This window comes from Pyxicephalus adspersus, chromosome 7 (assembly GCF_032062135.1).
Source record: "Pyxicephalus adspersus chromosome 7, UCB_Pads_2.0, whole genome shotgun sequence".
NCBI lineage: Eukaryota > Metazoa > Chordata > Amphibia > Anura > Pyxicephalidae > Pyxicephalus > Pyxicephalus adspersus.
The window spans coordinates 56849925-56877767 of record NC_092864.1 but is presented as its reverse complement, the minus strand read 5'-3'; the positions used below and the strand labels follow the sequence as shown (position 1 = coordinate 56877767).

General features: G+C 36.5%; 1 protein-coding gene across 2 annotated transcripts in view; it reads right to left on the bottom strand.

Annotated features, from left to right (window-relative positions):
• ERBB4 (erb-b2 receptor tyrosine kinase 4) overlaps window positions 1-27843 on the bottom strand; it is a 510543-nt gene that overhangs the window by 70068 nt on the left and 412632 nt on the right. For both annotated transcript variants that reach the window (XM_072418550.1, XM_072418551.1), the window contains exons 17-19: window positions 20522-20654; window positions 17131-17253; window positions 8731-8829 (exon numbers count right to left, since the gene is read on the bottom strand). In XM_072418550.1, coding sequence (XP_072274651.1) covers window positions 8731-8829; window positions 17131-17253; window positions 20522-20654 — 355 coding nt within the window. The remainder of the gene's footprint in view (window positions 1-8730; window positions 8830-17130; window positions 17254-20521; window positions 20655-27843) is intronic.

Here is a 27843-nt window from a genome sequence, read left to right as displayed (position 1 = left end):
TCACGTTTTTTTTGTAGCTACCCAGCCTGGCAGGTACATTTTAAAATTTCTTTGCAAGTGTTAGACCTTGAAAGCTTCTCAAATGTATTCTATTACCTATATCTCTAGTTTATAATTCACTAGCACAAATGATCTTCCAATTTTATCCAGGCTCAGACGGTGCACTAACAGTATCATAATTGGTACATGTTACATTTGGTTACATGCACTATGTATCGAGTTGTCACTATCGAGTTGTCATTTGCTAAATTATGTAAAATTAGTATTCCGTCTGTTCCCTTATACCTTTTAAATGCCTAACCAAACCTTTTTTTTTAAACCTTTTATCTGGTCCCTGATTTAGCTTGCCTAATAGATTTAATGGGAAGAGTCCCAAATCAGAGCTGTCTCCATACTTCAAACCTAAGATGAGCACAGAGGGGGTTTAGGTATCAGGGGAAAACAATGTACATCACTGTCACTCCAAGCCCTTAACAGTAACATGGCAGATTTGCAGTGTCATTGATACCAATTGTGAGCATCCCATGAAGACTTTTACCAGCTTCATGGAAAGATGGGGTAATAAATCTCATTACGTGATTATGTCACCTTGCCAGACATGTTTCCTTTGAAACAGCCTCATTGTAAGGAACAAAATGGAAAATTCCATCTCAAATTAGTCCAGTAGTTTTATTGTAAATTGCTTTTATTGTGGACCTTCAAGGTGTGTGAGTTTTTTTCCCTTAATGCTGTTCTGTTCATCTCTTCTCTGAATAGGATATCAGACAATCTATTTACTAACACACATTATGTCATTACAGTCATTAGGGATCCATTAGTGAGAGTTAGGGGGCGCAAAAAATGACTGCCCCATTGCCAAATTACTTTCCCTTTGCATTTTCCTTAGCACACAATTTATCACACCATTAACCTATTCTTTGCAGTGGGATCACATCCATCTTCTGCTTTCTTGCTTGCTTCTGAAAATGATTTTTGTAGATTTCTTGATAGCATTTAAATCTCCAACATTTTATATGTACTGTATATAAATTCAAACAGATATCATATTCATTTACATTTTATGGGCTTTGGGATGGAGTTACTCAAACTTTTCCACTATTACTAATAATCAAGTTATTTGGGCTTGTTTTAAAGTGACCCAAGATGATGAAAAAGTAAACAAATACTGTAAATACTACAGATAAACAAAGCTAGGTTATTTATGGTCAATTATAGAAATATAAGAAAATTAACTTCCACACTATGCTATATATGACTATTTATGGTCAGTGGACAGGTTACCCGTTATTACCCAACAGCAAATGGGCCTTACAAAAAAAGCCACTGCTATAGCTGTGTGCAATGTGGTGCAATTAAAAAGTTTCACAGCAGAAACACTTAAGTCAGTGTGAGTGATCCAACAAACCTAAAATGGACTTCCTAAAAGTAATTTGCTATTTGTTAGAATATGTTTGCAAATCTGGACCAGATCCATTGCAAAGTTTGCTTGATCACCCAGCTTCACTGATGAAAGTGTATCCTCCCCAGCATTAGGGAGCTTTCATAAATCAACCCCCTAGTCCCCTCTCCTGGAAACAACTCCCTATCTTTTAAGGAACAAGTGCACAAGGAGATGGTGAAGTTGCTGAGAGATAACAATTTCAATTATTCTCCTGTAACCTCTGAAGATAAATGTCCAGATGTCTTGACCACAGGGTTTCCTTAATGCAGAAATAAAGGGCTGTGTGCTGGATAGATTTTTGCCATAATGTGTGCACAGTATAGGACACTCTACATTTGTAGTTTTTGCCAGCACCATGTGATACAAGCTCTGACATGCACTCTCTTCCCCACCTCCATCACTGCTACCGCTAGTTGTGGTTTCTGTGGATCCTCTTTGACCATTGGGGGACCACCGAACATGTAAATTCTTCATATGCACAAAACAATTGTGTCATCCTTGTCACCCAGTTCAATCTTGGCATCCCGCAGGGACTGTACACTGCACTATATATGCATCATAAAATGTACAGTAGATAAAAAAGAGACTATGGATGAATTACAAATTCTGCATCCTACCAATTATAAATTGTTTGATTTCAGCTCTGGGTGGTACCTGTGAAAATTGTTATATTTACAAATGTTTAAGATGCAGATAAACCCCACCTGCAGCCTCTTTGGTTGTAACAAAGTAAAAATGTTGTAGTTGATCAAAGGGGATGTTTCCCCCTGCCTGAAGAAGGCTAAATACATAATCTTAGGTTAGGCAAAGTTATTGTGCAAAGGTCAAGGTCAAAGGAAGGCTTTTAATTATATAAGGGTGGTGATATGTATCTGCATAATGACGCATAATGTCACAAATGTATTTATGCAGAATTCTAAGTTGCTGAAAGATTTACTTTAAAAGTAAACCTGTTTCTCTTTAATGTTTTGGCCAACCATTGGTTTGCAAAGTCTTAAACCTTTATATTACAAGCCCTACCTATCTTTTACAAGAACCTCAGTTGCTGGCTGAGATAATGGTCCTGATTTATTAAAGCTCTCCAAGGCTGGAGAAGATATACTGTCATCAGTACACATGGGTGATCCAGAAAACCTGAAATAGATCTTGTCCAGGAAACAAGAAATAGCAATTGACTTTTAAGAAATCCATTCCAGGTTTGCTGGATTATTCAGGTTCACTAAAAAAAATGTATCTTCTCTAGCCTTGGAAACTTTATTAAATCAGGCCTAATGCATCTGGTAGATGACTTTAATAAAGGTTTTCAGTAAGAAAAAGTGGGTGTAAATTTAATTTGGAAGGACAGACTCTGAATACAGCCTCTAAAAACCTCCATGGGTATAAAATGGAAATGATCTGAAAACAAAGGATCAGGAATCTTTAGCAAAATAATAATGTTAGCTTTTGTTCTTTAGTAAACATGACTTGATAATAACTATCTCTTTAATAAATAAAAGAAGTTAAACATGGAGTTCTATGACTGCTAAAAAAACATAGAATTATAGTGGTTCATAATTCTATATAATTGTTGCACAGGGTATTGAAGCTGGAAATTTCCCTGGCAAAAAGGAGTGCGCATTTCACAAATAATTTTTTACTCTACTCTATTTATATGTTTTTACATTTTTCAAACTGCAAAATAAAGTTTTTGTGTTGGAAAACAACCAGAAAAGGAGGCATCTGCATTTTTATTTAAAGTGCCTGTTTTGGTGATATATATATTTCACAGCAGGGCGTAATCTCAATGTTTTTGGCCTCTAACGTGACAAGCTTACTCTCTGCGATATGTCATTCTGTCAACGGATCCACACCAATGACCCTAGATCAAGCGTCACATGACCCAGTGTTCAGCTCATAGCCATATGATGGGCAGCTTGATTGTCTTTGCCGCATGCAGAGTAGATAATGAAAGGACAGATGAAAGATAATTATGGGCCATAAAGACAGATTTATACAAACTGCTGGAGCAGCTAATAGAAGGAAACCAGAGAATGAACAGCCTGTGTTTAATGGTTGCCTGACAGTAAGTATTAAACTCAGTTTTGTATTTGAGATTTCATGTGCATTTAGGAGAATGCACTTCCCTAGAAGGTGAAACAAGGATATGACATTTTTTTAAAGTAAGCATATGAAAAAAAGGTAATCAGAGAGCTAATGAGCTAAAATGGAATGCTTGAACCTTTAACATGTATGGAGTGGAATGCTTTTAAGAAATGCTTGCAGGCAGAGAAAATCGCTGAATATCTTTTAAAAACCTATTTCTTTGGAACCTTTCACCATGTTCCATTTTCCTCCTTAACATAAGTGAAAGAAAACATAGATGTTCTTCTTTGTTAACAATGCCCTGTTTATTGTGTTTTTACATTATAGTTGTAGTATGGGAAGATAAAAAATTCCATGTAATGAAGTTATCTATTCTTTTAGAAAACATTCAATGCATGTTCAGACTAAGCTAGTGAAAGTCTGAATATGTCCCTCATATCAACCAAGAGAGCTTAAATAGGCTTGGATGGGGAAGTCACAGTCAAGAGTAGAAAAGTCACCAGGTATTGTATTGCTATTATGCAGTGGAAAAAACTTAAGTCGTTATTGAGCTGTCTGGCAGAGCTTTGTAAATCTGTGGACTTGCTAGACATAATTGAAAATGTTTTGAAGTTTAGCTTTAATTTAACTATAACTAAGAAAAACAACCTAGAATTCAGTAATAAACTGCCTCACAAAGCTGTGTAATGATTATCTAAATCAGAAGTTCCAAAACTTTTTATTCATATGCCACTCTTTTACACTATCTAATCCAGGGTTCTTTCAGAGGTTGCTAGGGGATTCTCCAGCCATGAGCAGTTTGGACCTCACAGATTAGCTTAACTGACACCAATAATATTTTTGGCCATCTGTAAGGGTGATGATATCCTTCCCACTGCCCAGAAATGTATGAAGCATTTTTTCAACTGACCAACATGCTAATTTACTGTGAGCTGTGGATATAGTAAATATAGAAAGGGTTCCCTAAACAGTGGTCGCTAACCTTTCGGAACTCACAGACAACTAAATCCACGAAATTCAGACTGCACATGTGCGGGGAGCCGTGTGTCACTCAAAGGGGAATAAACATCCCCCAGAGTGATGTAATTATGCCAGAGCCCATCCACTCTCCCATCGCAGGCTCAGACACCCTTGCTAAACATCCTGGGGGCAACAAAATTTGTGTCCACAGCCTTGTTTCACTGTCCCCCAAGGATGCTTAGCAAGCAGGTCTGAGCCTGTGATGGAAAAGTGGACAGGTGGTATTCATAAGGGGGACAGAGCTGCAAACCAACAAAATTTTCCCCTGGACCACTGGTTGGCGACTGCTGCCCTAAAGCATGAAAGTCAGTTCCACAGTTCCCTTATAGTAAAATGGTTGAGAAAGGCTGATCTAGTTATGCTCATCAATGTAGCTATGTAATAAAAAATAAAAAATACCTTAACTTTCACAGAACCCCAGAGCCCTTCATACCTGGCCTCGATCAGGTCCTGCACTGTCCTTGAATCCTCCTTTTCCTGGTACAGAGAAAGCACTGGGAGCGTCTTCTTTCTTTTTCTTCCTGGCAATGTCACCTGATATCAAACTGCACAGGTGGGAGATCAGGTGATATAGCTGGTTACAGCACAGGTGCTGTAACTATAACAAAAAAAGTGCCACTCTCACTGCGCATGCTAGAGATTGGAACTTTTTTTTCAATGTCTAGAAAAACCTCTTCAGTACATGTCCAAGTTTAGGCATGCGCAGAAGAAGCAGGCCAAAGCCTTCTGGTATACGTAATTTAACGATACGATGATTCAGTCTTTCCCGCTGCTACGGTAAAGACAGGAGGGGAGGGGCCTCAAAATTTTCTGGCATAACAAAATTGCTCTGGACCCTAGAAGATATACAGGTATGAGAGCTGAATTATAAGCACCCTACTAGTGTTTCAGGGTTTGACCAAATTTTAGAAACTGTTGTTTTTGGAGAACAATATAGCTTAAGTCATACAAAGTTAAAAAAAGGAAGTCATTTTTCACTGCAGTTTATTTTGTGCTAAATTCATGCTCCACTTCTTTCCCATGACATCTATTATAATGCTGGAGATTACAAATTCATAATAAGGTTTGTAGTGTTTCCATAATGAAGACTCAACAGCGGACTGTCTTACCATTACATTATAATTTTCCAGCAAGTTGGCCATATGAAATAACTCTCATTAGACTTGCTGTAATTTCTTTTTGATTCTTGGAATACTTAGGAATTATCCTGTCTGGTCAGTTACAATTACAAGCTACAACAGGATGTGTTTTACCAGTAATTGTTTAGCATAATTAATAAGTACATGGAAAGCTGGGTGACTGTGTCTTTGGTTGCAAAAATTGCTACTTTCTTTTACTATGCTGTGCAACATATAATATTAAATTATACAGACACAACTAAACAATTGAACAAAAAACGTTCAAAGCCCTACTTAACATTCTGTTAAAATCTGAGCTAAAATAAGCTAAGTACATTCCAGGTGCATCAACACAAAAGGAGAGCAGAATTTTACATTCCTTTTTATTTAGAAAGCAGCCACAGCTTGAGTTGAGAAGCCTGACCCCTGCCAGTATGTTAGAGAGAAATGACCCCTGATATCTGGGTTTGAAGCAATGGACTTTCTATAGATGTCCAACACACCCCTGATGAATCCATGTTAGAGCTCTCCAATCAGCAGGGTGCCTAGGCTTTGCTGATTGCTGAGCTATATGTTTGACTCAGCAGGGGTCAGAGGACTCGGCATGTACAAAAAGAATATTGCTTCAGCACGGAGAGCAAAGGTGAAACTTTACTCAAAATGCTTTTATTTTAGATTTAATTAAAGCCAGAGGGATTAGAGCCTCTGTTTTTTTCTTATTACCTGTGTACTCGCTGGAGAGATTAAAAAAACAATTCCAAGTGAGGAAAAATCCCAACTTTGACAGGTACAATGGAAAGAGGTTTTACCACTGGGAAGTTTTCCCTCTACACCAGGGGTTCAAACTCAAATACACAGAGGGCCAAAATGAAAAACTTAGACAAAGTTGGGGGCCAAACTTGAGGACATTTTTCCTTCTCATTAGATGCAAAAACCTTTTCATATGGAAACAAAGAGGTTTTGCTTCACATTCAATCTGGAGCAAGCCTGCAATAAAGAAATTTTTTTATAAAATATTTATTTAAGAAACAATTTCATGACTCTTTCTCTATTTGTAGCCTTCTGAGTTAAATTTCAATGGTAACCTTTTTGCACAGGCTGAAAATAATAATAACAATATTCTTCTATGAAATTCCAACCATTCAAGTCCATGCCTTGGAGTAGCAAGGAAAAGTACAGCTAAGGGGATGCAAGGTAGCGAAAATTTCCCCGAACTTCTGATGGTTCTGTGAAATTTTGGCGAACAGCAAAAATCGCGAAACCATCGGAAGATCAAGGAAATTATAACAGGAGGATTCACAGGGGATTCACAGGATTCCCTGTGAATCCTCCTGTTTGCGATCCCTGGGGCACTAGAGGTTGATTAACCTCTAGTGCCGGGGATCGCACACTGTTCTCAATGTGAGTTAACCTCTGGTGCCCCGGGATTGCAGTGGATTCCGAGGGCTGCAATCATTCTTGCAGTCCTGTGAATCCTTATTGTGATTCCCCTAGTGCTCCCTGAGTGGCTGAGGAAAGCTTTCCTCAGCCAATCAGAGCACACTAGGGGTTTTGAATGGGGAGACTTGTCCCCATTTAACCTCTAGTGCCGGGGATCGCACACTAAGCTGATCAATGAATGCAGCCGGCGCTGCATTCATCGATCAGCACAGCCCACGATCCTTTTCTATTTTATTTTTTTTTAAACATTTTTTTTTTTAATTTGAGCTCGATTGGCGAATTTACACCGGTCATTCTCGCTTACAATTTGAGGACGCGAGAACGGCCGAATTCGTTGTGAGATCGAGTTTTAAAAATTCGCTCTTACCTAAGCTGGGGGGGTGCTGTAAATCCCAGACGCGGCCAATGCGGAGCTAAATCTTATGAGTGGCCCACCGCTGAATCTCCCTCTTCATTGAATTAGCGTCATTACTAAAATTACCGGCATTATTTGCGTCTATAAAACAGTCCGATGCGGGGCCACACATAGACAGAGACCCGCTGGCCTATAGACGCAAGTGATGCCAGGAATTGCAGTAGCGGAGCTATTTCAATGCAGCAGCGGGCCAGCTGCAGTTCATATTTAGGATTCCTTTGGGGACAAAAATAAGGTTTGGATTTGGCCCACTCTATTATTCAAAAAATTTAAGGTGGGACATGTAGCCCCTTGTACATGTAAAAGCAGATTAAAGTGATATGTTGATGAGGATTCCCATTCCCACAGAATTTCTGTAATCAACAAGATTCTTATTACCCAGTGCAACTATACCTGTTACCTGGGCATCCCAACGCCTGTGGAACATTGTTATTCTTCAATAATAAAAATGACATGCTGATGCCTTATTCATCATTAAAGGTTCTGCATTTTCCATAATGATTGATGCCCATTCATTGTGTATACGAAAGGGGATAATTATGTTAGAGTCACTTGTCAGATTTTAAAATACTTTATTGTCTGCCATGGTTTTATTTGTTCTGAATTACAGACCACATTGACATTAAATTATTAATTCATTATTTCTTCAATAGGAAAAACATCATAAAAATAAATACATGGTCTTTTAAATTGCCAGGCTGTTCATATACTACTTTTACATAATGGGTTTCTTGCAGTCTTTTCATGTTGGGTTATTTAGACATTTGTTTCATTGCTCTCAGTAGGGATCTTGTGTAACCCATCACTATTTTACAATATCCGACACTTACTGTGGGATCTTGGTTCCGAAAAATGTAGCATTTGGATCTATTTTCTAGTATGCTTAGCTTATTTCAGAGGTTCATTATTGTTAGGCATAAAGTTAGAAGTCAGGGATACTTTTAGGGTCAGGGCTTAGGGCTAGGGGTTAGTGACTATTGTCTCAATGAGACTCAACAGACAGGTGCTTGGTTCTATTTTAAACAGACTGCTAGGCCCAATAATCATTCTTGCCCATTCTGTGATGTGGTTGGCAAATCCAAAAGACCAATGAAGATTGAGACTTGTAGTGACCTTCTCATGGTAACAAAAAACATTTATTACCCTGACCTAAAACTGTTATTATCACGTCATTTAGATATTTTAAACATTTTATATTATAAAGTGTTACTTACATCCATAAATTCTGCATTGGCTTTAGGTCCATTTGTCTCATTCAAGATTTTAATGGCAACGGGTATTTTTACCGTCTCCCCTTCTGGAACCCAGATGCCCTAGACAACAAAAACAACAATTTTAGTACATTACATATACCAATTTTATATCCCTGTGAAGGTGATACAATTTTTAATTCACCAATTAGATAAATGGGCTTTCTATGAAAATATTTGAATGATAACCCAAGAATTAAAAGTGACAATGCATACATTGGGCTCACTCATGTTTCTTCTGTTTACATTACAAACTACATTTTAGGTATGTTACATAAAACATGAAACAAGCATTCATATGTCAATACTTCCAATTCTATATCTATTCTATTTCTATATATATGCATGTATGGTAACAGGGATACCATTAATGACACATTTACACTATACAGGCTTGTCTTATTTCAATTGACTTTTATTGAGCTTCTGGGAGCCCTTCTGACTTCTGATTTTTTGGGCAGTCTGAGCACAGACTCTTTGACCTGATTTACTAAAGGAGTCACTTTTACATTAGCACGTGTTACCATTGGTGACAAACTTCACAAAATTTGTAAATATAACACATAAATAAAAAAAAAAAAATACTGTATGCATTATTCTAAGCAAATGGGTACATGTATTCTGTCTCAACCATGGACGTTCACTGTTTAGAAAAAATGTTAACAATGCACAGCATGTTTAGAAAAATGTCAGTCCGAGTCTGAGTGACTTATCTGAAGTCATTACATAACTTGAGCGCCCAGCCTTTTTATTTTCACAGCAGCAACTTGAATGTTAAATCCTTTTTGCTTGACCATTTTCCACTTTAACAGTTTCCTTGTGCTAAGTGGTTATTTTCTATTGTGCTGCCTACAGGTAGACCACTTAGCTGTTTTTTTTTTGTTTTTTTTACATTTCCAAAAGTTTTCACTCTAGATCTTCAACTGAGACTAATTCATGAAAAGAATATCCCAAAAATACTTCCTTACTTATTTTTATTTGTATTTATTGGTGTAGATGGTCTGTAGGATGTAAACTAAAAGTGTTTCCTAATGCAATACACACAATACACCCCAAGACTTTAAAATGTTTAGGTGATGGAGAATGGCATTCTCTATGCTGTCTGAATTCTCGATTGTATATTTGCAGCTACTGAAAAAGTTCATGGAAGCCTTGAAGACTTACTTAGAGTCAACCTAATTACTTAGTTTTAACCATGTTGAAATGTTCCATTGGCACTGCAGATACCTCCAGATTGGCTGTGACTAGTGGAAGGAGGCTATGAAGAATATTAGATGACAGACCACATCACAAGTGGCATAGACATTGTTAATAGGATTCTTAACCCTGACAACAAAATAAATCGTAGATTTCGGCATTTGACACCTAGGGCCAAGAACAAACAAGAATATTGTAGCTGGGCATTTACACTAGTGGTTCCAAGCCACAGATATCTCACTACAAATATCTTTGCTACATTGGGACTATTAAGGAATGTGTTGGTGCTAGTTGACAGGCAGCCATGCCACCCGTAGATGTTCTATGTAAAGAAATGATAGAAAATGAGGCAACCAGTATAAACAGGTAACTACCCTTATCGTGTAAACTAAATTACTAAAAACACCAACATATTTTTCCATATTTTTTATTTGTGTTTCATTAGAAATTTGCCGTTCCTGTAGATCAGTGATCGCCAACCTGTCTGACCTCACCAAGTCTTGTGTCACTCAAAGGGGAAGAAACTTCCCCCATAGTGACATGATGCCAGAACCCACCCACTCTCCCATCGTATTCTCAGACCTGCTTGCTAAGTCCTGGGGGGACAGTAGTGAAGGGATGTGGATGCAACAAAAGTTGTGTCCACAGCCCTGTGCTACTGTCCCCCCAGAATGTTTAGCAAGCAGGTCTGAGCCTGCAATGGGAGAGTGGGCGGGTTGTGTCCATATGGGAGACGGAGCCGCGCCACCAAAATTTTCTTGCAGACCACTGGTTGACGACCGCGCCTGTAGATGACAGGAAATTATAGCAGATCGCTGGGCAAAATGGGGAAAGGCTCTCTTAGACCATTACCTCAAGAACATAGGAACAAATGTCTCCATTTTTGTTTTTACTCTACTGTCAGTCTTGGTGAAAATGGTCATTAGGACAAACAAGGTGAATCTTCCTGAATGAGAGTCAGACACCAATAAAAACCTGACAGGGCTCTAACATTTAGCCTAACCCCTTGAGTGACTCATTAACACTTTTCAGTCTTGCAGGATACGGCAGCAGTGTACAAATGTTCCCCCAACCATTTTTATTCAACTGCATTTAGAACTGTTGTTAACCATTTTGTGTACATATTTGCATCTGGTTGTATTTGTTTGTGGTGGGATTATGGGACAATTTCCGAAAACAACACGCTACTTCTGATCATGTATTTGCTTTCACTTCTGTGAAGAACAGATCCACCATAAACATAAGAGAAAGCATGACCTGCAGAGTAAATTGGTGGGTGAAATTGTGAGCTGGGTGCATGGCAGCAGTTTGCTATAATATATGCACCTGGAAACATTAACTGTGTGGTTTACACTGCAAATCTGAATGAGACCTTAATCTACCCTAACTCTTATAGTTAACCCCTAAAATATGACTAACACCTTAAGTAAAACTTAACATGAACCCATATTCTGTAGTAAAGAATGATTTAATACTTACTAAACTCTAAACATCAGTTCCTATTTATTTATTATTTTTAGACACTGACTGTGGGATATAATAATGAAATTTGACATGATGTATACCCTGATGCCAAAATGATCTGATCAGAGGTTTGATGTGCGATTTAGAGAGTTCTGTGAATGGAGCCATATTGCCTTTGGCTAAACAAGAACTGCCCAGCAGGTACCTCGTGTCCAAACTTAAACACGCAGAACAATAGAGCATTTCAGCCCATATAACTACTTATTTCAAGGAAGATTTAACATTGAATCCACTTCCTAAACTAAAAGTTGAATGACGCAGAAAGATATGAAAAAAAAGCCAGACTGTAACCGTGGAGTGTAACCTTAACATTTCAAGTCATATCATAAAATGGATTTGCCGACATGATTATACCCATTGGTAAAATAAACTAATAGGTGAGTCAGGTACCATCAAATATCATTCCTGAACCTCTGTGTGCATTGTTCATTTCACGCATAGGGAAATGGAGGGAAATGGTTCTGGGTTACCATGGCAACAACAGATGGCAACATACTGCTCTTGTTCACACTGGAGTTTTTAAGATGTGCGCCCATAGGAAGAATTTTTTCTGGTTATCACCTTTCTACATTTGGCGGATGAAATTATTCATGACCAACTCCAGCAGATCCCACACTTAACTATGACTATGATGTTATTTATCACACAAAACAGAAATCATTGGATTAACATTTAAAACTATGTATGAAATGTATGTCATAGAGGCTGATTATTATTTGATAAAATATATATTTTCCTGCATGGAAATTAATTTGCCCTGAAATCCAACAATGCATTTTTTTCAGCAGGAAACCTCACATGCGTTGGTATAGTCATTTGCTTTTCAGCAATTTAGTACCTGTGTGGTTATCCAAAAATACATAAATTGCTGGTAGGACATGAGAACAGGATTGTGAAGAAGTGCTCAAATATTGTACAGATAAATCATACTTATAGTGACTTAATGGTCTATGGAGAGAATATTGATTTCTGCGGAACGGAGGTTTATTACTGGTATAGATATGCATTGAGCTACTTTAGTAAATAAACAGTTAATAGAAATGCAAAGAATATGTGTCTTGCTGCAGCAAAAAAGTGGATGAGAATATGACTAGCCTTGGGGACTTGGGGGATGCCTGCCAGCTGAATTTCAGTGCTGGGTATTTGCAGAAGACATACCAGCAAAATGCAAATAGCTTCAGGCCAGAACATTCCTGGATAAAGAAGTCGCTTTGTCATGTAACTAGAGTGTATGCCAGGCAAAGCAGGCTGGGGAGTTGCTGTCTGTACGTCTGTAAATGCTGGGTTTACTTGGTATGGCTGCTTCTAAAATAGAATTACATTTCCTGTAACATTTACTTACCTTGTGTTTGATTAATAGTTCAATTACTAAATGAAAACATTCTTTCTCTATTTTATGGAAAAAGACATCTGTATAAAAAAGCATATTATAGCATAATTCTCCCACAAAAATTTGAAGTATTATATTAGAAAATGTTGTAAACTTGTCCAGCAGTAATACAATAGTAAGACTAGGTCTTGAAATATAATTTTTATTAATAATATATGGCTAGACACAGCCTGTAGGCTGCAAACCAGAAGCCCATTGGTCGTTGGATTGCTAGCTGCAGACCTGGAAGGCTGACCACTGCCTCAGGCACCCAGACAGGGATGGCAATACTTTTAGTTTCATTACTAGGCTGCGGGGGGCACATTTCAGGATACAACTCCTTTCTCGAGCCTTGAGATCCAACTACCAGTCACTCCTGGTTTTCCAGCTACAGCCCAGCCACTACATGTGCTTAAACTATCGAGTGTCTAATGAGTGGTATATTTACTGAAAAAAATTGTGCTAGGTTTTGTGTTTTCAAATTTTTTGTTTTATATTTTTAGTAGATGGCTTCTCTCTATTCAAAACCCGAAAGACTGGAGAGTGTTTTTAGAAACTGACTTTCTTCGTACCATAAAATGAAAAATAAGTTTTTAGTGAATGCAACAGTAGTTAAAAGTAACTGTGTTGGTATGTGGACTTTTATTTTATATTAAATTTAAGAAAAAGTTCACAATTTGAAAAAGTACCCAAATTGAAGAAAAAAACAAAAAAGTCTTCAAATAACAAAAAAAGAGTCCAACAAAGCAGTGGTTGCCAAAGAGCTAACAAATAAAAGAAAGTAAAAATTCTGAATTGACCTTAATTGTCTCCTAAACAGTTTGTTAGACCTCCAAATCTTCCCTACTGAAGCTTTAAATAAACTGACAAAATGGCTGGACAGTGGTCTTCTTTATAGTAAGGGGTGGATGATCAAGCCCTTTTCGCTTTTTTAAAGCAAAACTGTAGTTCCACACTTAAAAACTGTGAGCAGACAGGATTTGTATTACCTGCCGCAATTTTAGGCAGTGCATGAGCAGCTCAGTATATAATACTGGGATTAGGCAAGTATTCCAGCAGCCCTGGGAAGTTACAACAACCCAGTCTTTTAAATCAAGACGGCCGAAAATCCAACACCCAAAAGAGGACTGAATGAAGATGGTGGGACCCAAGACAGAGCGAGGACAGGTAAGTGTAAATAAAAAGCTGCAATCATTTATTACCTGTCCTTCCTGCGATAAAGGACCTGTCTGGTCCCAATTTGTTTATTTTTAGTATTTAGTTCCGCTTTTCTTTAGGACTGTGAACCTCAAACCAGCAAAGTTTGTTTTAAATGGTTGTTGGCAGGAACCAGGACCTTATCCCTATTTATTGTAATATTATGTTATTTATTGTTTTTTTTTAATGTACAGCGCTGTGTAATATGTTGGCACTATATAAATCATGTTTATTAATAATAATAATAATAATAATAATAATTAATATTTTTTTAGAAGAAGCACCTATCATTCATACAATATTTCTTTCTTTAGGCTTATACAACAATCATGTAAAAAAAAACTTTAATAAAATTAAATTCAGATAGGAAAAAACATATATAGTACATTATGTTTTCCTTGTTTTAGTGATAGTCTTGCTTTAAGTATCCCCCCCTAATATTTTTATAACCAGTGGCTGGGTGGGATTTTATTAAAATATCAGGCTCCACTAGCACAGTAGCCAGCATCTTAGAAAAGCTGCATCCATCTGAACTACTGGACAGCAATTAGAAAGCACTTCTGGATTAGAAACGAGAATGTAACTTTCAAGTCTTACTGCTTGAAGCAACATTCTCATATTTACCTTGAGTTCAGCAACATTCCATCCATGACCTAGAAGAAAGATCAGATGAGCCAAGCCACCATGTTCAAATGTTTGCGTATGCATTGCTCTGTGACTCATTCACTTCAATGCTATTCAGATGTCTAGTGCTTATGGTTCACAGACTCTTATTTCTTCTGCTATCTTACATGTGCACATTTACAACTTTCAGATATTTTAGGCAAGCTTTACTGCAAGTAACAGTGATGTTCTGCAGCCTGTATCATAAGACATTCAGTAACTGTACCGTATATACTAGGCAAACAAAACTAAAACATTTTGGAAAATGTCACTCATTTTTTTTTAAGTTGGGTAGAGAAGGGATAGGTTAGACCTACCCATCTCAGCCAAGGATTCTCCAGAGGTTGCTAGAGGGGGTCTGCCCTGTGGCTGATTGACCTCCCTAATAATAATGCCTGCATAGTTCTGGGGCTGAAACTATTTGGCAGACCCAGCTGCATTTTGAGTTGTGTATACAGTTGTTATTTAGCTACCTTTTCCAATTGTTACCAATTTTAAAAGCTTATTTCACACTGCCCACAAATAAATTGGTTTTAGTGGCAGTTTACCCAAGACCTGAAAATGACTTCACTGGTGCCTAAGGAGTAAGAAATACAAAAAAAAAAAAAAAAAAGCTGAATCAGACCCTATGCAAGGTTTTTGTTTTGTGTTCAACTTCCTCCCATATTCAGAACATTTACAGGTCCTGTCATTTTCATCTGCGCAAATTCAAATTCTGCGCATCGCCTTCAAATCCCCCCACAGTTATTGTCCCACTTACCGTTCTGACCTGGTAGAAAAATACTCTCCTATCTGCTCTTTTTGCTCCTCCAACGACCTAATAATGACATCCTCGCTCATAACCTTATCACATGCATTGCTCCAAGACTTTCCTCGAGCTGCCCAACTACCTGGAATGGTCTGCCTCATCCTATTCGACTTGCTCCTACTTTCTGCTCACTTAAAAGAGCGCTCAAAACCCATCTTTTCAAACTTGCCTACCCATCTTCTTCTGTCCCCTAAACCTTCCCTGCTTACCCACCATTCCATATCTCCCTCCTACTGTATGCTACTTCCCCCACCTTGGCGGTGGGGATAGAAGTCCCAACCCCATACCACTCTATTCAAATATAAAGTTTATAGTGCATATACACACATATGCAGGGTGTTGAAAGAGGCCTATATATTACAAAGCAGCTAGTAGAGTGGGTCATGTAACTTGTTTAATCTATGTTGAAGAAAAATTCCAGTTAAAGATGATTTTCTTTTTTAAAAAGAGAAATGAACATTCTAATTTAATGGCCTTATCTCGGAACCCTTTAACCTGGTTCTAGAAAGGCTGGACATTTGGCGCACAATCTGTTAACCACAGTTTTGTTACCATTCAATTAGATTTGTGCAGTTAGGTAAACACATAAAGCTAACAAAATACAACACACACAATTCAATTACTATTTTTTATGAAGGAGGGGAGGAGAATAATCAATGTGCACTTGAAGGAAATGCTAAGTGAGAAATCAAATCCTCCAAAAACTGATGATACATGTGCCAACTCAAAGAATAACTCCAGAAACTACATTGGGAAAAGACTGTGGTAGATAAGAGAAATGTGTTAATTATCCAAGAAAAGGGGAGGGATAGAGAGATACTGGCTTTTTACAGCAAATAAAGGTCTAACATAGCTTAAAATGCTTTATTTAATTCACTAAAGTATCTTTTTATAATCAACATTGGTAAAAAGGCCATGAGAATTCTGGCCATGACTTGATAAAACACTCTCACATATGCAGCATCCAGATATCGGTCAATAATATGCTCATGGTCTCTCCCAACGTGTTTCGCCCTAACTGGCTTCCTCAGGGGATATCTGAGACCTTGGTATATTGACCTCTGGGGTGAAAAAATGCAAGAGTAAATCTTCAGTGTACTTCAACCAAAAAGTAAGGCGAAGAAAATGTGGCACGATTGAAAATTTTGGATGGTTATTTCATTTAAATGATGATAATTGTCAATCAATTATTAGTAGATAGAAGTGATATCACCAGTATCCAGAATTCTTTGATTATTTGTGTTTAAGAGTAGATAATCTATTGTGGAGATGCAGAAAGAGGAATGTGGTTTATAATATCTGTAGTTTGCAATAAGAGTAAACTGGCTGAGAAATTGTTCTTCAATTCTATAATAGAATCTTCAAGGAAAACTTATAGGTTTAATGAATGATCCAGGAAATGCTTCCCAGTGCTCAGGAAGATATCCCATATGAATTAGATGGTATAAAGGAGAGTTTTAGGAACAGCTGGTCGTACATGATTTGAATCAAAGTAATGATGAGTAGGGACCACTTGTATTCAGATACAGTTACACACAAATACAGATACAGTTCACACAAAACTATGTCAATTTATATTCTACTTATAAACTATAACAATGCTGACCTTGTACACTGTCCCAAAAGCACCCGATCCCAGGATTTTCACCCTCTTCAGTTCTGTTTCTTTTAGGATCCTTAGTTGGGCTTGGTTTGGTGCCGTTCCACTTGGTGTCAGTGGTTCAACTAACTGGTAAGCATAAAAAAATAATAAAACAACAAACAAAAAAACAGCATAAGTAAGAGGCAATTGATTTTCCAAACAAGCAAGTAAATAGGAAACACTAAATTTTGCAACTAAACTTTATTTTTTATCTAAATATGGAGATTTAGGGCAAATATTTCTAATGATGTTGCCAATACCTATTAATGAAGCTTAAATCTTAATGTGGAAAAAAAAATGTTGGGACTGGTATGTCTTTACATGTCTTTTTCTACATTTTATGTACCAAGCCCAATTTATTTATATGGTTCTTTAGACATAGGATGAACAATCCGTTGCATGCAGTCTCAGCCTGACTAGTGCAAAAACATATTATTTAAATAAACATGATTATAAATACTGTTATTTGCCTGTCCATATTTTCTCTTAAAGCAGACCTATCACCAAGATTTGTACTTTACATAAAAGGGTAGGAAACCCTTTTTTTGATAGGTGGGGGGGGGGGGAGGGTTACACCCTTTAAAAAAAAGGCTCGTCTTTTTCTTCTATGGGGGAAAAAATGCATACACACTAAGATCAGCACTCTTTTTTTCCCCATTTACAGCAGGCTACGTCATCCAATTTTGTGCCTGTGCATTGCAAGATTAGGTGATGTACACGGAAGCTGAAAGACAAGAAAGAAGATGGCGGCGCCCGGTGCTCCCTCTGCACCAGGACGAAGGCAGATAAGTGGACAGCGTGGGACCTGATTCAGGATACCTCCATGGGGATCAACAGATCTGCAGAAGTAAACATTTTTATTTTTTTTTTTATAAATTTTTTAGTTTACTTCCGCTTTAAAGGAAATCTCTACTTTTCTAAAAAGACAGAAAAGGTATTCTCTACAATATAGCTTTCAAATATTGGATATTTGATTTAAACAGTAAGCAACCTAATAAAGAGTGCATATCGCAATCCATTCTTTTTGGGACATTACATTGTTTACTTCACTGCACTCTGCCTTTTATGTTCCATTCACAAAATACAGCTGGTGTTATGGAGACTAAGGTGTGCTACAGAGTGTTCTATACATTACTCCAAACAAGTACACCATGATTGAAGAAAAGACCAGTCATATGACTAACAGGCCAATGGACCATCCACCTATAGACACTTCTTCTCTTTAATAAATTAAATTATTGGAGCTTCTTTCGTCCCAAAGCAGTTGGATAATCTTGCACATTGGATAGTATTGAGACTTCTCAGATCTTTCAGAATTGACAGGTCCTATTGACCTTCTCCTGACCTGGATTTCACCTGCTTAAAGAGGATTTTGAATTCCCAAAGGCTCGTATTGTAATATAAAACATGTCTGACACAAAATGACCAGGGTACTGTGGTCATTTATAGATCTTTTAATTATAGCTCTGTTAGCTAACAAATACAAAAAGTTGTATTGCAAGGTATTTATAAAACTGTGAAAATATAAATACCTTGCAATACAACTTTTTGTATTTGTTAGCTAACAGATCTATAATTATATGTTTGTATATTATTCAAACATAATAATTATTATAATTATGTTTGTATGATCCTCATTACTTACTCTTGTTTATATCACTTCTTTTCTACTATGTCATTTGAGATGATAACATTTTAAATCATTAATATAATTGTATTAAAAAATTATATTTCAAAGTATTTCAAAGCTGCCAGGTCATGTCCCTAATTACCACTGGCAAAGTTGTTTTCATAAAAATTTCATAAGAAACAATCTTTAGACATTGTTAGCACTGAAATTTCATATATTGTACAACACAAGCTCCATGATTACAACCATCAGTGCCTATGTAAGGGTAGTTTGACCCAAAACCTTTAACAGTTGAGTTTGCCAATAATTTGTTTAATGTGCATTATGGGAAATCTGGCAGGGAAGAATTACACTTTGTTCTTTCAAACAGCTGAGATATTTTAGGAGGCACTGTGAATTTTGGGGAATTATTTCACTTCTAGAGGTTTTAAGTAGTATAAGAAGTCAGAATGTGATTCAACTTAGAAAGCACATTGTGGTACTTTGAATTTACTACATAAACAAGAAACACATTGACATCATCATAATAATTTGCAAAAATAACACTCTTGTGCATTACATTCACAGTTTAATCTAAACTCAGCCACACAATTATTTTGTTTTCCATCAGTTTTTCAAAACTTGCAGAACTTGAACATTTTTTAATACCTTCTGAAAGGGACAATTTTTACACATTACAAAGGCCTCAATATATTTAGGAAGTTTTTTTCAATGACTTAGTAATTAGTCCCAAGTTGACAGCTGCCTTTTTTAAAAATCAAATCCAAAGGTGGGTGAGGGTGTAAGCTTATGTACTTCTAGATGCTGCCTGCAAGTTTTATCTGCTGGCGGAATACTTTTTTTTTGTCTGTCTACAGCTAATTTCAGACTTGGTAAATGCTTAACAATGCTCCCAACCACTCTCATTCAACTATATGGGAACCAGATGCTTTCACTTTATTTGCACCACAGCTCCAGGATGTAGTTTCCAGCTGCCCTTGATTTGAATGGGAACACATTCCAACTGCAGTGAGCTGAAGTTGAACAGGTCTGCATGAGGTTGTGTTGTTGCTAAAGGACTTGAGAAGGTTCATAATTCTTTTCAGTGCAGTACACCACACCCCAACTGCACTAAAACTCATGACTTAGTGTTCTACAAATTCTGCAGCTGACTTTAAAAACTGCTCCCATGCATATATAAGAGTTTGGGAAGTTTTAGAATGGACATCTGAAAGAGGCCAACTTTACCAATGTGAAAGAACACTGTTGATAAACACTGGCGAGGAATGTTAGTGTTGACTTACATGATGACCACATGGCTTTATCAACAAAGCCATGTCAGTGACAGCATTCACTGTATTTTAACTGTAAACTAATCCATAAAAATACATTTTACAAAACATCAATTTGGTGGCCTCCAGAATTTTAAACAAACCAGGGTGGCCTAGTGTCCCCAAAGTAGCCAGGCCATGTTCCCTCTGCATATTTATTATTATTATTATTATTATTAATAATAATAATAATATCATGTTACGGGTTTAAATGTGATTGAAATGTACTTCTAATATCTTTATTGCAAACAAATAAGTATTGTACTTGTATGGAATATCCACTGCTATGTTTACTGTCTATTTTATCTCAAGATAATCCTAGCAGTGAATGCAATAAAAGAACACTATAAAACTTGAAACATCTAGGTTACATAAGGTTTTGAATAGTGTGCTGATATTGACGGCGATATCTCACCTCTGTCTCTAAGAACCGGCGCAAGGCTCTCTTCTTTTTGATGCTTTTTCTACGGACGTAGACTGCGAAGGTTAGACCCATAATGACTATAATGAACAGCCCTCCAATGACACTGGCTGCAATGAGGGGAGTCCTAAAATAAAAGAAGAATTCGTTTCAACATGAAAAGGTAACAACACAGACAAAAACAGTAAATAAAAACCACTAAAAAACAGAAATGAGAACTGCAATATCTAGATACATTTACCTGTTTGTAAATATCACCAGTGTCAGTCTGACTTTATCGTTTGATTATTAAATTATTTTATAATAAAAATTAGCTTATAGTTTGATTGTCACTAGCCGTAACATATCAGTTTCCTGTTCCTGTTGATTCTGCCAATAGATCTGATATTTTTCCTTGTCCTTTAACAGAATGATAATGCTATCACCATCATCGGGTTGCCAACTGCACAAGTAAGTGGAAATTGCAGAATGGAAATATTAATAGGATTGGTGTATAGAACTGGAGTAATAATTGGTGGAGTAATACTGAACCGACTTGCCCGATACTTTGTTGAAAAAGGTTAATTTATGTTAAGATAAGATTTTGGTTCTTTAAAACTATATTTTGGGCAAAAGCTATCAAACTAACAGCTTTGGGTTTTCAAGAACAGCCACTAACCTAAAAAAAAATCAGTATGCATTGTAATACTAATTTATGCTCTGCGTTAAGGTGTTATTCTGCCATGCATCTATATTAAATCTCTATATTTCCATCAGAGAATGATCAATAGACCTTAACTGTCACATTAGTTTTAACCATTTACGATTATTCCTTGCAACTCTTCATCCAAGTGATTTTCAGACGATGCCACGGAAGGTGTTATATGCCAAAGTAATTTCGCTTTATTGCAAAACCAATGTGTGCTTGACAGGGAATAAGGATTTTAAGTACGCCCACGTCTTGTCTGTAACTCAACAATAAGCAAGGTTCCTGTGAGCAGCCTCTGAAGCTACAGCATCAGCAGCTTCACTCCTGATAAAGCAGCCCCATGAACACTCACAACATGCTAATAGAGAGGTGGCTTTCTGTGCATAGAGATAGGCAGCCAATTATCTCTTTAATGAAGCGATGCTCTGATTGCAAAGACGACTGCAGCTAGCTTCCCCCTGTGCATTAGTTGAGCTGTACAAGAAGTGCTTGGTTTAGTAGGATTTCAAAGCCATAGCACCTCAATAATGTGGCCTTATCTCATTATTGGCTGCAGCATTAGCTTGGTAAGAATGGTGTGCTAATTCGTCTGGGATACAATGAAACAAGGTGAAGAATCGGTGTTCTGATAAGACTAATATGCTCCCAGCATGGGAGCTATGCTCCTGAATTATAAGAGCACTCACTCAATAACATTCATTTTCCCTTCTTTTACTGGGTCGAGCAAAAACATAATAAGTGTTTATGTTCCATTCGCTCTACAAGGATACATCTATGATGTAATTCCGAAGGTGGACAGTCTGTAGCTAAGAGGACATTTGTATTTATTTTATTATTAGGTAAAAATGCATTGCCTTTAAACTGCATGTCTCCAAAGAGATGCATTACCCGTCAACAGGTTTAAATAAAGGTTTACCTACAAATCACTTTGTCAAGATATAATAATCTTCACCTATTATTACCCATTTCTGTGAACAAGTAGAAAACATTCCCGGAATGATTTTAAGGAAGATTTTTATAAAGTAATATAAGTATAAATATAAGTAAGTACTTTTCACCATACTTTTACTGGTGGTTTATACATCAGTCATTTAAAACATGTATCACAAAGATTTACCATCAGTGAGATTCCTTGTTTTAAGGAATATGCCCAAAATAATGTACATCTCTACAAATGTGCACCTTTTATGTTTTATTCCTTTTAAGCATCCTACATGTACAAAAAATACCTGGTGATCTGCCAACACAACACACAGCATTTTTTTTCTTGTCAGCCCTGCCTACTGTCTTTTTGCTAACCAAAACATGAATTGGTTTGTAGTCCCAACAACAAGTATTTTTATTACTTTTAACAGATTTATAATAGAGCCAAGGAGATCAGATAAGCTTGTTAGGGTTTACATTATTCCTAAAACATAATCTTCACTTATTGGCTGAAAGTCTTTATTAGATTTATGAAACACCTGTTCATATCTTATCCATTATGGGTCAATGACTCGTATTAGTATTAGAGCCAAAAGGACAGCAAAGGAGGCAGGCAAGGAGCTCAGCAATGGCAGTCCACATACGTCTTTTTAGAAAAGAGTTAGCCTAAAGCATTAAATTAGTTTAAGGAGACATGGTTGTATATTTGTATTTAAGTTTGACTAAAATTCAGATTAATGAAGCTGCATGGTTTACAAAGACCATGACTATTAGTAATGTCAACATTTTTATCTAGTATATACACAATTATAGTTAAGTTATACAAACACATATACATTAACAAACTGTCACTTCAAAGATCATTAGTCTCCAATTATTAGTGGCGATAAATGAGCACTGTACAGACAGTGTTATTCATTCTATGGAGAGTAGGGGGGAGCAGGTAGCATCCTGCTGCGTCCTACCCAAAATATAGAGCAGTGGTCTTCAGTTGCCAGTCGTTCAATGATGCAGCAGAATTCCTGAGCGACACTGGGGGACATTTACTAATACCACATTTTCTTCCAAACGACACATAAACGCTTGCCTTACATGCACCTAACATATGTATCCAGATTTACTATACAGAATTTACAATGCATGAAACCTACCTGATCCAGCAGATATCTATGGGTAAACCAGACCACACTAACAACCTTGAGGAGGTATCCAAGCAGAGTGGATTTCTTTGGCTACATTAAATTCCTTATAAGATCAGCACTGGGCATTGCATGCTTTTGACACAAACACTCTTATATGAGCATGCATTCCCTAATATGTGATATCATAGTAGTGTTAGGATAATTAGCTAATGACCAGACTAAACATGGATTAGGGCAGAGCTTCCTTGGTCAACCTATAGCTCAAAGGTGAACAGTTTATAAATGGAAATCCACAAACATGTTTAATATAACACTAATCTAAGCTGGATAACACCTTGCATCTTAGCAACAGTCTCATCAAAAGAAAGCCATTTAGTGAGATGGGGTGATTTTCTAAGCCTGGAAGCTGTAGTCAGTGTTGAAATTCCTCTTAATGCAGTAATTTCTGATAATTGCCGACACATATTTAGAACAACAATTTGTTGAAAAGCCACAAAATACATTTATCTGTATGAAACAGGTGGCAAATGTGTGTGGAAATTAGTCACCAATTAGTAGGTATTAACCTTTCAGTTGCTGCAGCTCTAGATTTATTATTTTGTTGGAAAGTTTTTTTTTTTGCTTTTTCTAGATTCATTTTTTGTAAATTCGTAAATTCAAAAATTTAGCATCAAAATAAATGGCACAGATGAGGATATCAATATGACAAGGCAATTGGTATCATTTATTATTAAGGGAATACTTTGTGTATTCTTTAAATGATGTGTATCTATATACATTGTCTGTGACCTCAGAGCTAATTTAATTAAAAACATACATTCCTCATGTGGTTTGAATATATATTCCTAAATGGAAACCTAATAAAGCTGTGAATGGTCAAGTGGTGTAGAATGGTAAAAACACAGCACTAGCAAAGGTGTCTATATGATCTCCAAAGCTGGAGCTGTACTTGCTACTAACTGCACTAAACACATAAAAGAATAACCAAAGAATTGAAAATAGTATGAGTTAGGGTTTAAGGCTCTATTTATCTGATTAAAATCTGATGTAATACATTTTAATAGGGGAGGGGTCATTGAATAATGACCTATTATTAGGTATTTAGGAAACAGCAGCTAAGATGCTTCACATGTTAAAAGGACATCACCTGCTGGCTGATTAGAAGACTACATAACATGCAATATTGCACATTTACCTATTTACATATTGTAATAAAAGATTAGAATATCAAGTATTTTCTCTACTGATGCAAATTGGTCTTTCCTATTAAAGAGATTGTTTTACTTTGTCTATCTCAACTGTGGGTTTAGGAATATTGTTTATTCTCAATTGATCTTCAAGTGTCTTTGTCTTCAATCTAAAGATGTATGTAACTGTAGAATATTATTGAGATTTAATACCTGCTTGTTACCCCTCCAAGACATACATTTAATTATCCACTAATCACGGACATGCAGCCTAGACAATAAATTCTGTAAAATTTATGTCATTAGGAAATGTGTGCAAAAATACCTGACATTTGTAAAATGTGTCTAGGAAGAATGTTGAAATAATTTGCAATATGATGCAGATCAACATAAGTAATTAATTTAGGGCAGAAACATTATATAAATACCTTAGAAGTGAGTATAGGAGAATATGTATATAGAGAAGAATATGGGGAAGTGATACAAGGACTTATTTTAGACCACCACATGATTTATTAACCAACATAAATGACTACCTAATATCTTAGAAAGTTGTACGATTCCCCTTAAATAATACATGTGACTTTTCTTAAGTTTTGCCAAGTTGATAGGAATATCCATCTTTACTATGAGAGGGTCCAGTCTGTGAAGTTCCAGGGAAAGGATTAGAGAGAACTAGACAGATATTGTTGACTCTCCTTATTATAAAAGGGAATCATAATAATCAGGACAGGCTTTATAACATTTCCAAATATGTTTGGGAACTTTACAGCACACTATACACACTAATCTGTACATACTATTTAAATGAAATCTATATGGCTCGCAATCGGATTCCTAAAGTGTTTTTTAGAGCTTTAGTATGGGGATGAAGCTTCTTGAAATAATATTCAGTACAAAGGTATATGATGTAGTGCTTTAAACCAGGGAACACTTGATGTTAATTTTCACATAATAATATTAAGGGACATATGGATAGTAGACCACCAAGTTACCCTTCAAAGCAAACCCCCAGGGAAAATAACATGTAAATAATGAAATATTTAATTCAAACTTTAATGATAAAATTAATTAAATATAAAAAAAGGTATGTATTCATTAGAAAAAAAATTATATACCTCTTTCACACCTTAGGTCCTGATGGTGATCAAACTTAATTACCTAACTGCTATAGAAAAAAAGTCTGATCACCAACTAGGCTGTGCTATTTGGCATGGCTATGTAAATCCAAGGGTTTCTTGGACAAAAGTCCTTTGACAGGTAAAAAAAAAAATTATTCATTAAAAATTTTTTTTTTGTCCACTTTAAGTACTAGGGTTAACTAGCTTTTTTTTCGAATAAATGCCTAGCATTCATTATCTACTAAATTGCATGTATATTGTTCTTCCTGCAATATCTGACATAGCAAAGCAGCCGCTTTATCTAGGGAAGACTTACAGTTCATTCTGAGAATTCTTCCAATCGGCTGCCTGGTAGAGCATGATGGGATTTATAGCTCAACAGCATCTGGAGAGCCACAGGTTGACTAAACACAATGTAGAGAGGGGACGCATGAATAAACTGTTTCATGTAGAGTAGAGTACCATTGGGACAAATAGGCAGTCCCATTGTGGAGGAAAGAAGGTTATTGAGTAGGCTATATTGTGCTAATGTGTTTTGTCTTTGGGGTCCAATAAACATGTGATAAAGGAAACTTACTCATTTAACCAGAATGCCTTCTAAGGGATCCATAATTTCAGTTGATGTTTACGCGGCAGTGAAAGTATACAGCTCACAGTGGGGGTTGAGGAAGACTCTCAGTTAATTAAAGCTTCATGAGTTAAATGAGGTTTGTGTAATGAGCAGCCTAATTCATTGTGCGTGTATTACTTTGTCTGGGAAGAATAATTATAGCCTCACTCCATAGTAAGAATCTGCAGCTATATTTCCTGACCCAGATCAGTAGAATGGTGACTAGTCCTCAGTAGCCCTCACAACGCTGCTCTATATCAAAATAGATCATTTAGAGTCCAATGTAAATAAACATAAAGCATTTTTACCTAAAAATAAACTCAATATTGATAAAATGAGTGGTATGTACTAGGACACTGTAAACATGATATACAGAAGCGCATGTCTAAGTGCCGAAAAGTGGGTTGGTATTACTACATGGCTTCTTAAGTACATGGTTTTCCCAAAAGTGTTGCCACAGGAACAGTTTTCTTAAGAAGCACTTACATCTCTGTAATATTTCCATTTTTCTTACACTAAAGTACAGAACTCAGTGCAGTCTGGAAAGAAAAACAAATGCTTGAGTACCTAATCCTAAAGCGACCCCTTGATAATTTTCATAGGGCCTAAAACAGTCAGAAAAGGCCTGAAAACCTTTATTACAAATATTTTTTTTGTTTTATTATACATATTATTAAAATTGAATGTAATTAACCTAAAGCAGAAGTTAACAAACAAAAAACAAAAAGTCACCAGGAGGTAGAGATTTTTCAAGTCCTTGAGGAAAAATTGACTCAGCTTTCACTTTTGGACCACAAAGAAGTAGTAGTTTGAAATTCACAATTTTGTGGTCCTACTCTTTAGTATGAAGGGTTTGTAAGAAAATAACAGTCCTACTTCCCATAAGTGGACCCAAGTGGGAAATTACTTGCATACCTATGTCACAAGAATAAAAATTTCATTTAATTTCAAATGTACTTATAAAAACATAATGTCAACATATACAGTTAATAAAAAGACCATCACATGGCTTTACCCCACATTTTGTGCACATATACAATAAGAAACCATCAAATTTATTTTTGCTGCAACCCAACACGTTTCTCGGCAGCAGCTGCTTCTTCAGGGGCATTGATAGCAGAACAACAAACCAAACAAACAGATATCCAAAGCATCAAGGTGATGTTAAAATCCAGATCAGTCCCACACTGCATGCAAGGCAGGTATTATGGAGAGCATGATATTAGTGTCATTAGTATCAGGTAATAGTAATGTCTCCAAAATGTCACCAGCACCCTTTTCCTGGGTCAGTGAATCAAAGATTGTTTGATATGCACACTTCAGTCAGGTTCCACCATCCACCCATCGAACAAGCAAGCATGCCAATAGGAGACATTACTTTCACCTGATACCAATAACACTAAACCCCTAAGGAAGTGCCTGCAGCCCAAAATACATCAGAATGCAGAGAAAATAAATCTGATGGTCTTTTTATTGATTGTATATGTTGAGATTATGTCAACCCATTTGGGTCCACTTATGGAAAGTAGGACTACTATTTTCCTCTGATTGTTTAAGTATATGGCATATGGTTTGTTATATGCATTACCCTTTAAGTGGATTTCCTTTTGTGTGCAGTTTGTTAAATTAAGGGTTTGTAGTTTG